This window comes from Babylonia areolata, chromosome 2, assembly GCF_041734735.1.
Source record: "Babylonia areolata isolate BAREFJ2019XMU chromosome 2, ASM4173473v1, whole genome shotgun sequence".
NCBI lineage: Eukaryota > Metazoa > Mollusca > Gastropoda > Neogastropoda > Buccinidae > Babylonia > Babylonia areolata.
In genome coordinates, this window is record NC_134877.1 from 57,243,086 (window position 1) to 57,260,871 (window position 17,786).

The 17,786-nt window shown below is 38.3% G+C and overlaps 1 protein-coding gene across 1 annotated transcript in view; it reads right to left on the reverse strand.

Annotated features, from left to right (window-relative positions):
* Nucleotides 1-7,642: 7,642 nt before the first annotated feature.
* The window catches only part of LOC143275597 (protein RRP5 homolog), a 59,623-nt gene continuing 49,479 nt past the window's right edge, over nt 7,643-17,786 (reverse strand). Inside the window, exons 36-40 of the mRNA XM_076579822.1 lie at nt 17,598-17,746; nt 15,572-15,740; nt 12,346-12,499; nt 10,303-10,468; nt 7,643-8,759 (exon numbers count right to left, since the gene is read on the reverse strand). Coding sequence (XP_076435937.1) covers nt 8,624-8,759; nt 10,303-10,468; nt 12,346-12,499; nt 15,572-15,740; nt 17,598-17,746 — 774 coding nt within the window. The 3' untranslated portion in view covers nt 7,643-8,623. The remainder of the gene's footprint in view (nt 8,760-10,302; nt 10,469-12,345; nt 12,500-15,571; nt 15,741-17,597; nt 17,747-17,786) is intronic.

Consider the following 17,786-nt stretch of genomic DNA (forward strand, 5'->3'; position numbering starts at 1 on the left):
AAATTACTTTTTTCTTTATTTTTGATGTTCTGAACCACAACTAAACAATAAAAGGCTTTGGGTCTTTTAGTTTTTGATATGAAAATAAATCAGTTGTAATATTGATAGTAAATTTTTAAGTTACGTTATTTCATTTGTCCACAATTAGGGTATCCTTAAAAATCATCTTTCCATGTCTTGCTCTTGTTTTGACTTGGCTTCAGTTTCTCTCATTTTCCATGTCCATGGGGAGTTTGTGTTGAGTGTCAACAGATTCATAGGGACTGCCACAGAATGAGCCTAGCTATAGCTAGGCTGAATTGTTGAATAGTATTAGTAGTAAGAGGGTATGGAATTACCGGCAGTCTTGCATTGGTGGTTTGAAGATTAGAGAGATGGGCAACTGTCAGTCATGTTTGCTCAGTTGCCATTACATTACATATTTCTGACCAGATGCATTTATTGTAGTTTTTTGTACACATCAAAACTGCAAGATAATCGAAAGAATAAATTTTTCTAACTTGAATTAAGTTGAAAAATTATTGATATTGATTCTGATGGTAAATTTGGCTCCACTTTTATTTCTAACCAAGATTCTGAAGTGATTCTGATATTGAAATGATTCTGAGTATGAATTGGGTTCTGCTGGGAATTCATGATCACTGCTGATTATTCTGTGACTTTGCAAAAGAAGTGTACATGCAAGTTTTGATGGTTATGATGAGACAGAAAGAGAGTGTGTGAGGGGGTGTTCAGTAAGACAAGAGAGAGAGAATAAGAGAGAATCAGATGAAAATATGTAGTGCCTGTAGAACAAGTAGCATTATGTTGGTTTGTTGTTATAGGTTGAGTGACTGGATGTACCGTAGTTTAAAAAATATTTTTCTCCATTGTGTACGCATATTTTTTGGTGCTGTTGTTCTGATCTGCTTGTTAGCATTTTGTTGGTGTTGGACCTTTTTTTGTTTTTATTTTTTTTATTGATATTTTGTTGTTGTTACCGTTGTTCAGTTTGGGCTTGTTGAGATGTTACACTTTTCAACAGTTATGTTTAGTCTGCTGTTTTGGGGATGTCAGCATAGAACAGCAAATCTTTATCCACTGTCATGATCTATTCAAATACTGCTGTTACTTGTTATATCATGTATGAAATAAATCTGTTTTTAGCATTGCACAGGTATATTAAAATACGACCATTAAACATTTTGTATTAATGAAACTTAGTTCATAGTTATACCGAAATAAGTTAATTTGAGCTTTTTATGTTTGAACAGATTTGGGGAATTTGAGAGCTGTGTATTATGTAAAGAGAAATCTACACACAACTTCTGTTTGAAGATAATAGAGCTACCTTTTTCAACATTTCAGAAAGTGAAATTTTAGAAAAGGTGATAAATTGACACTCATTCATACTGACTGATACTGATTGTTAGCAATTTGAGATGGGACAGCCCAGGAATGGAGTTGGCTTGGGGAATAAGGGTGGGTGAAGAAGGTGTAGCAGGGAAAGTGGGTGGGTGGGGGTAATAATTTAAAGCTCTGGGTGCTGCTATCAGTGTTAGCCACTAACATGATCATTATGTACCTCTTAATCATACTCATAGCTACATAGATATTTTTAAATATCCTTGTTCGAGCCACCAACATGATTATTATGTACCTCTTTATCATAGCAACATGAATAACTGTCCTTGTTTTTACCTCTCGGATAGGAAATTGTGTATAAATTTATTAGTAATATTACTTTATTATTTTATATCTTTGCTTGTGTAGTGACATGTGTCCTGTAGTGTACAGTGTATCTTGGTTTGATATAATTTAATTCTGTACTTCCGCCCAGCCTCAGTTTGGATAGAGGACCATTATTGCTTTGTTATCAGAAGCCCGACCACAAACAGTAAATAGTGTACTTGAAACCTTTGTATTTGTAATAGAGAATTCTTGGACAAACATGTATAACATTAACAGCATGTTACCCATGTAAAAGTTGAAAGTAACTTTAAAGATGTTACACAGAGTTCCATTTTACTTGACACGATGATACCATCGATGGTTTAAATTTGCAGAACTTAGCACTCGCACGCTTTGGGAGTGAAGGTATGAATGATTTCTGTTTTGCTTGAAAATAAAGAAATGGGTGTAAATTTGGGAATGTGTTCCCCCTCCTCCCACATCCTGTTCCTCAATCATTAATGTTATTAATCATTGATGCTGCCAGATTTTTTAGATCATATCAACATACACACACATCTGCTTCCTTTGACTTTGTTTTACAGGAGTCTAGGATACATTTGTGTGTATGTGTGTGAAATTCTTCAGTTTTGAATTGTTTGAATGTTGGTGATTTATGTGATTTGGACAGTACACTTCTGACCGTTGGATTTTCACCACTGTCTTCAGATTTACAGTTCACAAGTTCTACTGTTTTGTTTGTGAAGCTGCTGGGTTTATGCAAAGTACTGTTGCATTAACTGTGAGAGGTTATAGCTGCTGAAAATTTGTTAGAAATGACTGACAAGAAAGACAGTGTGTACTGACTGAGATGTGGGTTCTCTGAATGACTGAGCTGCAGGGAGTCAGAAATTAAGACACACACTGACAGAGCTCTTCTCTTCTCTCAAAAAACAGAAATCGCTTCTGACTTAGGGTAAAGGTTACACCACATACATTTTGTCAGCTAGTTCAGTCTCATTTGAGTTCACTCTTTCCATTGTCAGTAAAATAATTTGTCCATCTGATGAACAAGAACAAGAAGTAGTAGTATGTATAATAATCGGCAAATGAGGTGACTAGTTCAGTTTCTCCAAATATAGTGTGGACCGTTTCCTGGAGTTAGTCCAGCCTCACCAGTTACCAAATCGTTCATTTACATTAATTACAGTCATTTAACTCAGCTGAGTTGATAAGTTCATTATGTCTATATGTGGTGTAGACAGTAGATTTAAATGTCTTCAGTCTGGTTATCGTCCACTGTTCTTTGATTGCAGAATACAGACTGTTTGTCAGCCTCCACAATCCAACAAGTGCTTCACATAGATCTGTAATTAATGACAATGAATAAGTATGTGGTCTATGTAAACTGTAGTTAAAAGACAATGTGTGTGTGTGTGTGTGTGTGTGTGTGTGTGTGTGTGTTCCATACTGAGAACACTATTGATTCAGTGTAGAACATCGGCAAGACTATCCTGGTGTCCTTTTTCTTATCCTCAGGAACTCGCAAGCCATTTCTACCATAGCCATATATGGTGTGAACCTTTGTATAGCAGTGGACCATCGCCATCATTCACTTTTTCATTTTCTTTATAGTTTGAGGGTACATGGAGGCAGTGCACACTGTTTAGTTATTTTTTTAATTTTATTTGAGCTGTTTTATCATAAATGACCAGACTGACTTTCACAGATTTTTTTTTCTTGATGCTGAAGATTCTGCAGATTCTTAAGAGTGGGGTTTTCCCTCCAGTTTCAGCAAAGATGCTTTGGATACGCTGTTGACACTGTCAGTGATATCTTTTTTTTTTTTTTTTTACACCTGAGAACATATTGTATGCAGCCATACTTGTTGATTTTAATGAGGTATTGTTAGCTTGGTAACTATTATTGGTTCCCTCATGGGGATGCCAAGTGCTCTTTCACTAGTTTCTGTTGATCATAGTATCCCCATCTTCTGGAAATTCAGTGCTAGGAATTGCCTCTTTTATATTGCTGTCTTTTGTTTAAATCTGTGAGCACAAGGAATTGCCTCTTTTCTATTGCTGTATTAGTTTGGATCTGCGAACACTACAAATTGACTCTTTTCTAATTCTATTGCTGTCTTTATTTCCAGCATTATGAAGGTGTTTTTTTTTTCCTTTTCATTCTGTTGCTTCACTCTTTCTTATTTTCTGCCTTGCTGGCCATTCACCTATGTTTTCCCTGAATGTCTGGTGTATATTTTTGTTTTTTTCTTGTAATGTGTTAGGTACTATTATAGTATTAAGTATATACTGTTGCCATAGCTGAACACAGTGAGATATTGAGGGGGGAAGCATGACCACAGAGTTACAGACCAGTACAAGCAGCACAGAGGTTCATGAGGATGCTCAGTACTGTATGTTTTGTCATGATAGTCTATGTAATTTAAATGCCACTTGTTCATTTTGCCACAGAGATTTGTGTGAGAGAAGAAAGTCGAAGGTGGTATTGAGAGCCTGTATTCATACATGTTCAGTAGTGTGTCACTTAAAAGTTAAAAAAAAAAACAAACAACATCAACAAAAAAAAAAACAACCCCACCCCAAAACATTTTGTTCTAAGAACACAAGAGTGGATTTGGAAAGGGGGGTGGGGGGCATGGGGGGGGGAGTTGGAGGAACCAGAGGCATGGGGAGGATGGTAATTGTGGGGACAGGACCTGGAGATGGAGAGGTTGGAAGGGGAGGGGAAAGACAGGTGATGTTTCATCAAGTGTTGTTGTGACACATGTAGCCTCCCTTTGTGTTCCAAGGAGGACATGATAGACTTCAAGGCCCCGGATGTCCACATTGGACACAGGATATTGTTGATCTGCTTGAAAAGAGCTGTTTGCATCCAAGCCCGAACTGCCTGTTTCATTTGTGTGACAAAAAGCCTGTTTCCTGTGCTGATAAAAATTTTTCATGTGCTGATGAAGGTGTTATTTTTATGCTGATAGTTTTTTGTTGTTGTTGTTTTCCCTCTATGCTGATGTGTATGCTTTATATGAAGGGTTTATATAATGGGAGGTTGAGGCTGCAGGCAGGAAGAACCACATGATCAATTGATTTTATTACGCAAAAAGCTTTGATTGGTGCTGTTTGCCTGTTGTACCTTTTTACACAATGTGTTGTAAGGTTTCTGAAAGGTGTAAGACTAATTTTAGGTGGCGCAACGTTTTCATGACCTTTTTAATTTTTTTTAATTTTAAATTAACAGCAGGACTACTTTGCCATGACTACTTTCAGATGGGACAACTGCTCTGTATGAAGAATTGTTCTGTGTGTGTTAGGGGGGGGGCCGGGGGGGGGGGGGGGGGGGGACAACAAAAAAAAGCTGAAGTGGATGGTGAATCCACTGCATGCATTACTGACCGTTTTGTTGATGCATTTCTGCTGATGACATGGTGGATATATTCTGTGCATGTTTCACTGCTGTGAAAAGTGAAGGGACAGGTTCTGTGCCTCTGTTGATGGCAACCCTGTTTTGTGCTCTGTGTGTGTGTGTATTATGTGTTTTGCATTGTTTTACAGCATAGGTGCTCAACCGTCTGTCATGAATGTTCATTGTGCGTTGTGGGGGTGATAACTTGTTTTGAAATTAAGGTGGTATCAGATCTGATGTCAATGCAGTTGGGTTTTTGTTGTTGTTTTTTTCTTCTTCTCGAACTTGTGTGTTTGATTTACATGGTGCTGGATTATTGATGGTTTCTGTTCATTTTGAAGTGCCTGGGTGATGGCTTTTCATGAACAAATTGCAAAGAATTAAAAAAAAAAAAAAAATGCATGGTGGTTGTAAATGGCTAGGTTGAACTTGAGTTCTGCTCACTCATGGGAGAAAAATCAAATGAGACTTTATACAATCATATGAATTACAATGGCTATATCCATATGCCAAAAAACGAATATTATTCATGTTTAGTAGCATGCTTAGTGTTTTTTGTGTGGAATACAGACCAATTTCTCATCATTTTTCCTTCTAACATGTTTTTTGATTACGTCCTTTCAGAAACAAGGGAAGAATGAAATGAAACATTGTTTGAGATGTAGCTGAGAGAAAAAAAGACTAAGGAAACAAGACTGAAAACAGTGTTTGAAGGCCCTTGGTCTGTTGGTGTTTTGTTCCACTAAAACCAAAAATGAAAGAAAAAAAACAAAAAAACAAAAAAAACAACAACAAAAAACCCAAAACCCCCCAGCAATTTCCCATTCCTAATGACAAATTAATCTGGGATTTTTTGTGACCATGTAGAAAATGTTTCTAAAAAATAACATATTTTCATGTGGACAGGTTTTGGAGCATATTTTGTACACCAGCTGGTGTCAACTGGCACAAAAAAAGAGATTGTTAATAATCATGATCTTTGTATGGTGTAGCGTTTTGTGAAAAAGCATATCAGTGGGAGCAGGGGGTGTGGGGTGTGTGAGAAAGAACTAGAGAGGTTGTGCCGTGAAGTTTTGTAACGTGTTGATGTACTTGTGTGAAATGTTAACAGTGATTGTTCATGCTGATCATCTCTACAAACTGTATCAGTGCGTGTTTTGAACTTTACACACACTCACGCACATGTGCAAGCATGCACACACACACACACACACACACACACACATGCATGCACACACACACAGTCATATCAGCCTGACCTTTCTGTGAAACGTGAAAGATGATTCTCTTTTGAAAAACAAACAAAAACAAAACTAGTCTCTGTGTGAATGCTAGTACTTCTCTAGTCAAAAGAAAACAAAAAAACAAAACAAAATGCACAATATAAACGCACACTTTACACACACACACACACACACACGCAGATACACAAGTCTCTCTTTTTCTGTAAATAAACATGATGCTTTGTTGTTATTTTTTGTTGCACACAATTTGTTTTTTCTATGACAACAAAAATATTAACAATGTGATTAATTGCTTGTGAGTCCTGTTAAGTACTTGTTGATCTGGATGCTGAAACTGGACAGGTACCAGCCTTTTGAGTGGTTGTAGTTTATGCACACATAATTGTTTTTGCCACATTTTCTGCTGAATAGAGACAGACTCATTTTTTGACAGTTGTACTTTATTTCTGTTACTGCAGGTTGTTTGATAGAAGCCGGGTTTTTTTTAAGGTACTTTTGTTAGGATTTTTTTTTTTTTTTTTACAGGGTGGTAAACTTTGTTGATTGTTTTGTTGTTTTTTAGGGGAAAATATGTTAACATTTTTGGAGCTGACATGTTTTTAATGTATTTGTTTTAAAAATTATTATTCTTTTGTTTTTGATTAACATATCTTGCAAAATAATGTAGAACTATATCAAAACAATAAAAGGTGATAAGAAGTGTGCATTTTGTTGTGGTCTTGGTTGTGTGGGGGAAGTGCCACTGTTCTTTTAACTTTGTGAGTGCATTGTGTATATGCCATATATAGCTGTTATGGCTGTAATGAGTCCATGTGTATGTGTCTAATACATTTCAAGTTCATTTTCTTGATTATTTTTTGCAGTCTAAAAGGGAATTGACCCTGTTCAGCCCAGGGCAGACACGTCAAAATGCAGTCCCTGCCCTGTAATTGCTCCTGGTATCAGATTATATGTCCCTTTTTATGTGAGAAAGTTCAAGTTTACAAACTCAGACTCTGCTGCCCACTGAGTTTCATGGATTTCCATACCAAATTTGTCTAGTCTTGCAGCATACTTGTGGTTTGATGTCTTGCAGTGTGTGTGTGTGTTCATGTTCATAGATTCAATCCTGTACACTCAGATTCTCTCGCTTCCTTGGCAAACGTGTTACCACTACCATGTAACTATGCCATGGGGAAAGAAGAGGATTATCTATAGATTACATAGTGACAACTCAGGTGATGGGGTGTTGAAGGCTTTACTTGTGAACTGCTAAGAAAAGAGGCTAAAAACATCTTATTTGGCAACACAAGTGTTTCATTTTCACTGTTGGTTTCCTGAATACAAGACCTTTCCCCAAGATTTCAGTAAACATGGTACACTGGTAATACAAGACATAACAATTGATCATCTCTACACATTGTATCAGTGCATGTTTTGAACCTTCGACACACACATATATGCACACACACACACACACACATGTACATGCAGGCACACACACAATCATATCAGCCTTACCTTTTTGTGAAAGATATTTTTCTTTCGAAAACATTCCACCAACAAAAGGGCTTTTAGATGTGTAACTTTATTTTATCATTACAATCAAAAGTTGTCCATGTCGAAACATGATCCAGGTAGTAAACTGCAACAAGCATTCTCCATTCCTTTTTACTTCGCCAGTCCATAGATTCTCTAATGTGTGAAGAAAAGAGAAGCTGACAGCAATTCAGTCATCAACTGACTAAAAATACAAAATGGCTACAACTATGGTAATTCTTTTCACAAGTGAGGCAAGCTTTTCTCAATGCATAACACTGACTTTTCTCAAACTGTATCAAAGAATCATGTCTTGTTATTACCATTAAAAGAAAAAGATTTTGGGGGCTAAACATACACATTAACACACACACAAAATACAACACACACACACACATTCTGAAACAACACACTCAGACGGCTACACACACGCGCGCACAATTATATTACATGATGCACATATTCAACACAGTCATAGTCATTAAAAAACCACACTTCCAAGCTTCTCAAACACATTTCATTACCTCGCTCTCCAGAAAAGTTTGCAACGTCTTGAAAGATACCACATTACTATTGGGCGGCTCAGCTAATTCAATGTAAAGAATACCAATCATCAACTGCTTGCCAGTTTCTCAGTTGTTAACATTTTGGTATGTACAAAACATGCATTATCCCTCTTCCCTGAATTTCTTTCACTGTTCACACATTCAAAGTGTTCTGTCTCTACAAAACACACTGCTCTGCAATCATTCTTTGCGGTGTGAAGGAAATGATCAGGAAGATGAGTGTCACAAAGCCTCATTCTCAATGCGGGACTGCAGCCGTGCCAGTGTCTCCTCCGTGCCATGTTTTTCCTCAAACTGCAGGTATTTCTTGAACAGACGCATGGACGGTTTCAATGTCCACGAGCGCTCAAACAGCTCCCTGCAATGTACACGCACATAAATTAATAAAATTAAATCACTGTTTCTCTATGGTCACTGTCGTGCCTACTTTGGCATGAAAATATGTAAAGAATACAACACTATAATGGAGGCCACTCAGTCTGGTTCTACGACGAAGTGATTATTGTCATCAGTAGGGTGCTTAGTGGGTGGTGTCCTAGGTAGGTTAAATCAGAACAGGCACAACTGAACACCACTGAAGGGACTCAGCAGCAGAGCAGGGTCTCTGCTGGTGTGTGGCCTCCTGGCAACCTGACACAGACCACCCCTGTGGATTGCTGATGCTGGAACAGCTACAGACGAACTCTGGTCTGGCTGTGTCAAGTGGACTAGGAATGAGCGGTGTGGGAGAAATGCCACCGAAACAGTGCAGATAGCCAATGGGCGCAATAGCCGAATGGTTAAAGCGTTGGACTTTCAATATGAGGGTCCCGGGTTCGAATCTCGGTGACGGTGCCTGGTGGGTAAAGTGGAGATTTTTCCGATCCCCCAGGTCAACATATGTGCACACCTGCTAGTGCCTGAACCCCCTTCGTGTGTATATGTACGCAGAAGATCAAATACACACATTAAAGCTCCTGTAATCCATGTCAGCGTTTGGTGGGTTATGGAAACAAGAACATACCCAGCATGCACATCCCGAAAACGGAGTATGGCTACCTACATGGTGGGATGAATAAACAAAAACGGTTATACATGTAAAATGTTACATGCCTGTCTGAGTGTGTGTGTATGCATGCCTGGAATCTGACTGAATGACACAGGAAACAAATGATGAGTGCCCAGGGGCAGCCGTCAGTCGGCTCTACCCAGGTAGGCAGCCTGTTGTACAAATGACCCTGTATTTGTAAAGCACTTCGAGTCTGGTCTCCAACCGAGAATAGGTGCTATATAAAAATCCATATCAATATCAGATGATGAGCAGCAAAACAACAACCCCCCTCCCCCAAAAAAAACAAAAACAAAAAAACCCAATTCATCTTTCTTTATTCATCTGACTGAAAATTAATTGTGCACCCAAACAAAAAGGGTTATGGACTGTCCTGCTTCCAGACATTTTTGTGTACTGCACTTTGCTTTTTGTTTATTCTGTGGTTCTTACCTTCACCACAGCAATGCCTTTGACTCATGCAATGTAACTGTTTGCAATTAGTTCCTTTCCTTCTCTTTGTATCTGCTAAGAACAAATTTTAAAATCCATTCGTGACAGAAGAAGAGATGCCAACCTCCAAAGACACAAAAAAGAACAGCAACACAAAATGGCTCACATTGAGAGAACAATTTTTTTATGCATGACACAGCTTTCTTTCTCATTAGTCTCTATCTGTGTGTGTGTGTGCATGTGTGTACGTGTAATGGTGTGGGATGTGTGTGAAAGTTTGTGTGTTTGTGTGGGTGTGGGGGTGGATGGGTGGATGGTTTTGTGTGTGCGTGTGCATATGTGTGTGTATGTGCATGCATGCATGAGTGCATACATGTGTGCAAAATTATACATGTGAGTGTGACGTGATGTGGGCACTTACCTTGCTTTGTCCAGGTCGCCGGTCAGGATGACCATGTCAGTGTAGACAGTCATGACGTCAAATCGCTTGGGATACTCAGCCAGCACCTTGTCGAACATGGTGAAGCCTCGCTCTGACTCCCCATGCTTACACTCCAGGCTGGCAAACTGTGTGATGGTCGTCACGTCTGCACAGCAAGGTATTCAACCATGATAATCATGTCACCTGTAGCCCACAGTTTCAGTTTCAAGGAGGTGTCAAAGCATGCAGACTGATCTGTGTATGTTAAAAAAGGGAGCAGAACCATGATCTTTGTATAAACCCAAGGATCAGGCCTTGAGAGCCCACCCTAGGTTTGTGTAAAACATTCACATAGAATGAAAATTAGTATATACAATGAAATATAGTAAAGTGAAAGATACAGGGCAACTGATAGATGAAATGGAAAAAAAAAGATGTAAATATAACAAAGTATAGTAAAATATGGAAAAATAATAGCCTTGACATCCACAAGTGGGCCATTTCAGGCCTGACAACACATCAGTTCTTTCAAGACAAAGAGAAAGCAAAATAACGTTACAGGGTCATCTGAAACAGTGTTGAAAAGACCAGCGCACTCACACCTCCTTCAGTCCATGTAAAATGAAATCAAGTCAAAAATACTGATTTCCTTCAGGAACTGAAGAACAGTATCTGGAAGAACATCTTGGAACAACATCTTCCTGCAGCTAGCTGTGAATTGTTTGTGCCTGATATCATGCAGATTCTTGCAGTCGATCAGCAGATGCTTTACACTGTGAGGCTGTTTGCACAGCACACACAAAGGAGCGTCTTCAACTTGCAAGTGGTGAAAATGTGCCAGATAAGAATGACCTGTACAAAGCCTGCTGTTGACAGTCCCCTCTTTCTTATTTCTTATGCTTCATCAGGAAGAAATTCAACGACTTTCCAGGGCTTAGTTAATAAAATTCAAGGGCTGTAAATGATGTAATATCAACTCTGATACAGTTAGGATGTGGCATAGCAGATGCTACTGTTACATGCAGAACAGAAAGCAGTAGAATGTCCTTGTGTGAACAAGCGTTTGAACATTCTTCCCTATCCTATATCTCTCCCTCAGTCATTTTGGAGAATACAGTCAGATTTTTGCTAAACTTGAAAGCAAGATTACGGTCCACAGATAAAATAATACAACAACAAAAACAAAAAAGAAAAAAAAAAGAGAGAAAAATTCAGGACTTTTCCAGGAGTATTTTATTTGGCCTTTGCTGTTGTTTTTGTTGTTGTTGTTGTTCCCCCCCCCCCCCCCCAAGCACTTTATAAGCCATGGACAATGCCCTTCCACTTTCCCAAGATTGTTCAAGATCTCAGTGACCTGAATGATTGGTTGATGGTCACTACATCTACACAGCAATGAGAAACGCGATGATCAAACTTGTACCTATATTTTGTCTTTCATGCTTGTAGTTTGCAGGGGCTAGGCACCATTCTTTTTCTTTTCAAAATGATTTGTTCTATTCTTGAGTTGGTGAATCATTTCAGTATAAAACTTGTGATGAAAGAAACCATACCTTTTTGCATCTTTCTTTTGATTTTTTAAAATGATGTACTGCTCGAAATAAACAAATCAGGAACCTACAAATATCTGAAAAAGACATTGTTCCTACTGAATTAATTCCCACCCTCACAAAGAACTTTTTGTTCCTTTGAAGAAAACCTTTTAAGTTTAGCATTTTAGAACACCATTTTCAGGGGTCTGCATACTGCGTATATTTGTGTTTCCACAACCTGACATGAATTTTAAAATCTGCAAAGTGTTTATTTGATCTTCTGAATCACTATATAAATGGAAGGGGTTCGGGCATTAGTTGGTATGCAAATACAACTGACAGCTCAGATCAGAAAAATCTCCACCCTTGATCTACCAGGCAATGAAACCCAGGACACTGATACTGAAAGAAAGTCCAATGATATAACCATTCGGCTACTGTACCCATTTGATCTCAGTGAGGAATGTTTTTGTAAGTAAACAACATAAATGAATAAGTGACATCAACAACTCACGGTCTTTACGGTCAATGCTCAGCAGGGCTCGCTGCAGTAGTTTGCGAGCTGCATCGTATCGGCCGTTCTTGTAGAGGAAGAGGCCGTAGTCAATCCATACATGGCGGTCCTGCTTGAAGCGGCGAAGCATCGTCTTGTGAATGTGCTCTGCCTCCTGCAATCAGGCGTTCACATTGTACATGCTAGTTTGTGACACATGGTCTCATCTTTAATGCACAATCTTTATACGAATTAAATACGAAAAAACTTAGCCGTATGCAGAGCACAGGAGCAGGAGTCAAGATGACTGCTGGAAAAAGAGGGCGCTCATCAGGGATGCAAAGGGGAGGTAACCTACTATGGGAAGTTATCGGCCGTAACTACTTTCATTTTCTTTGCATATGCGGATAGTAGTTTGCACAGGACAGGAATCGGACCTCTGCTGGAGTCTGCACTAGTGGGTCATGGTTAAGTATGTGTAGTTAAAGACTAGTTTGTAACAGATTCTTATGTGTTCACATTTTAACATTAGTTTGTGAAACATGGTCTCATCTTTAATGCACAATCTCATCTTGAACAAGTTGTAGTACTATCTTAGTTATAAAGACTAATTTGTAACAGAGTCTTAAAGACTAGTTTGTAACAGTCTTATGTGTTCACATTGCAGATGCTAATTTGTGAGACATGGTCTCATCTTAAATGCACAATCTTATCTTGTACTGTCTTAGTTATAAAGACTAGTTTGTAAAAGTCTCATCTTGTTACACACAGTCATATCTTCTATCATTTTGTATCAAACTGTCATATCTAGTAATATACATTATCTTGCACTATCTTGTAATACAGTCGTATCTTGGACTATCTTGTAGTACACCAATTATTCCCACAGTCTTATTTTGGACTATCTTGAAGTAAACTAATTATTATCATTACTATGATGGAAGGTAATTTCTGAGTCGTGAACCATTTTCCATCATGTTCTGAATAGCAGTTTTTGAGTCCAAAACCATGCTGTCATGTTCATAAAGGGAATTTTGAATCCTGAATCATTTTCTGTTATGTTGCAAAAAGCAGAGTTATAATTCTTTTATTTTTTTAAGTTCTATGCCATTTTTGACTCACTTGTGTAAACAAAGTGAGTCTATGTTTTAACCCGGTGTTCGGTTGTCTGTGTGTGTGTGTGTGTCCGTAGTAAACTTTAACATTGCCATTTTCTCTGCCAATACTGTGTCAGTTGACACCAAATTTGGCATAAAAATAGGAAAAATTCAATTCTTTCCAGTCATCTTGTTTAAAACAATATTTCACCTCTGGGATGGGCACAAAAAAATTTAAAAAGAAGCCAAATTATATGCAAACTGAATTTACTGTTATATTTATATATTTTTTTATTCTCTAAACTTGGCACTTTGATCTGATATTCTGACACAACAAGAGCAGTCATTTTTATCATTTTTTGTTCAAACAGGAACTTCTTTTGCTAAGTATGGAAGTTATATTTATTTTGCATGTCTTTGGTGCAGATAGTAAAAAAAGGGAAAATAATCTGTAATTAATGCTAGGGGGCTTAATTTGCTTTAAACTGATCTTTCTCATCTTAAACATTACATTTTGAAATTATACTCAATACATAAAAAGCTTGTGTTTAACTCTCAGTGTACAGGGCTTTCACTATGTTCATTCACCCAAGTGGTCTTTTTCGGAAAATACTAAAATCAATACGACGAGTGGACTTTATAGATCTACTGGTTGAGCCCTGAAGGTCATGGGCAAAAATCAATTGCGTACACATATTTATACATATTCAAAGCGCGTGCTCATATTCTTCGCGAACACGAATGACGCCATTTTGTTTCAAGTTGTTGACCTGACCGTTCAATCCTATATTCAATCGACAATACACATTAACATGTGATGGAAAGTTGGAGAAGGAGACCGTTAAATATTTATTCAAAGAAAGATTTGTGAATGCTTCATCACTTACTGGATTATGCCCCAATCAGTCGGAATTCACAGTTAAAAATAATAAACCATGAGAGTTAAGACCCTTGAATTGATGAAACGCAAAAATTTCCAGTCTTGACTTTTCTCAAAATGAAGACCTTTTCACTTCATATGACGTTTAGAAGTACTTGTACTTGGCTCTACATGTTATTAGCTTAACAAAATACTCAATTTTCATATCAACTTTAAAACTATAAAACTAGAATGAACATAAAAGAGAAATTGAATCAACCGTGTCAACCGGGTGTAACTAAACTTGTACATCTATCTAGATCCAGAGACAACGGCTAAATGTTGCAGTGTGATTGCGGCGATAGCCATGTCTCCTTTACCGCGGACTTACAAAGAATTTTTAATTGCCCTTACAGATTTTTTGAATGCTCAAGATTCACCAGAATAATATGATTTAAACAGCGTTCTCATTGCGAATATCGCAATTGATTTATCGCCCTTTAAAAAAGCATGTGTATATGTTATATTTTTGAACGTCAGTTAAGGAGCCACGATAGTGTAATGGATAAGACAGTTTCTTCTCATCTGAACATGCGGGTTCAAATCTGCTGTTAGGACGTTTTTTTTTCTTTTTCTTTTAAACCGAAGCTTTATAATAACAAATACAGAACACATTTTAACAATTAGATTTTTTTTTTTTTTTTTAAGTGTATTACAAGTGAGTCTTGAAGGACTTGCCTCTCTTATCTGTTATGTTTTTGAGTTTTGAACCATTTTCAATCCTGATTTTGAATTGTGAACCATGTTTGTCATGCTTTCCAGTTGTGAACCGTGTTTTGTTATGTTTTTGAGTAGTGAATCATGTCTTGTCACACTTAGTTTTAAGTTTTGAACCAATTTCTGTCATGCTTTTTGAGTTGTAAACCAATTTCTGTCATACTTTTGAATTCTCAACCATTTTATGTCATGCTTTTTGAGTTGTGAACCAATTTCGGTCATACTTTTGAATTCTCATCCATTTTCTGCGTCACTTTTCAGTTCTGAACCATTTTCTATCTTTTAAAAAAGAAAAAGAAAAAAAACTTCATATATTTAGATGTGAACCATTCACCGTCATTTTTTTCTCTCTTCAGTTCTGAACTATTTTCTGTCTTTTTTTTTTTTTATCATAATATTTCTGCCATGCCCCCCCCCCCCCCCCCCCCCCCCCCCCCATGGTTGCTGCCATGTCTTTTACAAAACTGTGACACAGCACCACCAAGAAAGGAGGCTGACCAACCAATCGACCCACCTCCAGGCTGCCGGAAGCGGAGTACATGGCGGCGACGCGGCGGTAGAGCTTTAGGGGGTCGCTGACCTCCAGGGCGCGGGTCAAGGTCTTGGCGACATCCTCCTGCGTGCCGTACAGGTTCTCCAGGTTCAGCAGGGCCAGCCACACGTTCAGCTTTTCCTGCTGCTCCCTGGCTCACACACACACACATATAGAGTTTCAGTTTCAGTTTCAAGGAGGTGTCACAGCATGCGGATAGATGTATACAGTCACATGTATCACCCAGTTCCCACAACACACACACACACAGAGTCACACACACACACACACACACACACACACAGTCACAGAGTCACACACACACAGTCACATACACAGACACACACACACACAGTCACACGCACACACACAGAGTTTCTGTTTCTGTTTCAAGGAGGTGTCACAGCATGCGGATAGATGTATACAGTCACATGTATCACCCAGTTCCCACAACACACACACACACAGAGTCACACACACACACACACACACACACACACACAGTCACACACACACACACAGTCACACGCACACACACAGACACTCACACACTCAGAGTTTCTGTTTCTGTTTCAAGGAGAGGTGTCACCGCATGTGGACAGATGTATACAGTCACACATATCACCCAGTTCCCACAACACACACACACAAAGAATCACACACACACACACAGAGTCACACTAACACACACACACACACACGCACGCACACAGAGTTTCAGTTTCAGTTTCAAGGAGAGGTGTCACATACATCTAAACAGTCACACACGTTACCAAGTTGGCAGATCCGAGTGTGAGGAGACAGGCTCATAATTATACAGTCATGACAGACTGACAATAAACACTCACAGGCAACCAAGCTCAACTCTCCACTGACTCACATGTATTCCAGGCCCCCACTCTCCACAAATACACACATATGATATATTCACATACACCTGCTCACGCACACACACACACACTACGTCTCCTCTAACATGTACACACGCACACTCATACTGCCACAGTTTTGCCACAACAGAGTAGGAAATGGTCTCCAAGTCCATGACTGTAATGTTTGGCATGGATTGTCTACTGATTTGGGAAGCCCAGAAAAACCCTGCTCAATTTTGAAGAAATCTGTGAATTTTTGGTTTGGAGATGATGCCAATATTCATTTGATTAGTAATGGCTCATGCTCTACCTTTCAGGTTAGACTTACAACTGCTCCCTCTGAACAGCATTTGTTAGCACTTTTAACTTCCATTGTCAGGTGGGAGGTTGTAATTATGTATGTGGCATTCTCTTCTGATTGTTTTTTCTATTTTGCTTTTTGAGTGTATCTGCTACCGGACTAATATATTTGGTGACTGAGCAATCTGTATATGTGATAATATACTCTTTCCTGCAATTTTCTTCTAAAAGTATATACCTAAACAATACAGTAAAATAAAGGAAAAAAACAAACACACACACACACACACAAAGCGTTTAACCCTAATTCGGAAATCTGTATAATAAACCCACCCATGTATTTCTTCTTTTTCTAAAATCAATTTTTCATTGAAAAAAAAAGAAAAAGAAAAGAAACATAAGGAAATAATCCCACCGATGAATTTCTTATTTTTTAGAAATTAATTTTCAATTTGAAAAAAAGGAAAAAAAAAAAAAAAAAAAAAAAAAAGAAAGAAAAAAATGTGCTAAATGCTAATAGGAAAATCTATATAATACAGAAATAATCATACCCGTGTATTTCTTTTTCTTTAAAATTAATTCTTAATAAAAAAGCCCCAAAACCCCCAAAAACAATAACAACACACACACAGACAAAAGCTAAACGTTAATAAAGAAATAATCTGACCCAAAATTTAAGAGAAATATAACCTTGTGTACAAGTGTTAAAAAAAAAGAAGAAAATCTGTGAATTTCTTCTTAAAAAAAAAAGAAGAAAAAAAAGGAGAAATTATTGATTATGAAGGTGAAGAACAAGTAGTGGAAGGGTGTGGGGTGGGGTGTGGTGGGGCACTGACTCGATGGCGATGGTCTGCAGTGCCTGGTTGGCCAGGCTGCGAGCGACGTCCACCTTGCCCCGCCCCAGCTGCTCCACCATGTACTCTATCCACAGCCGTGAGTCGTTGGGGCTGCTGGCCACCAGGCGGGGGTAGTCCTTCGTCAGGCCCTGCGCACAGCAAGAACAACCGTCATGCACATCTTGAATC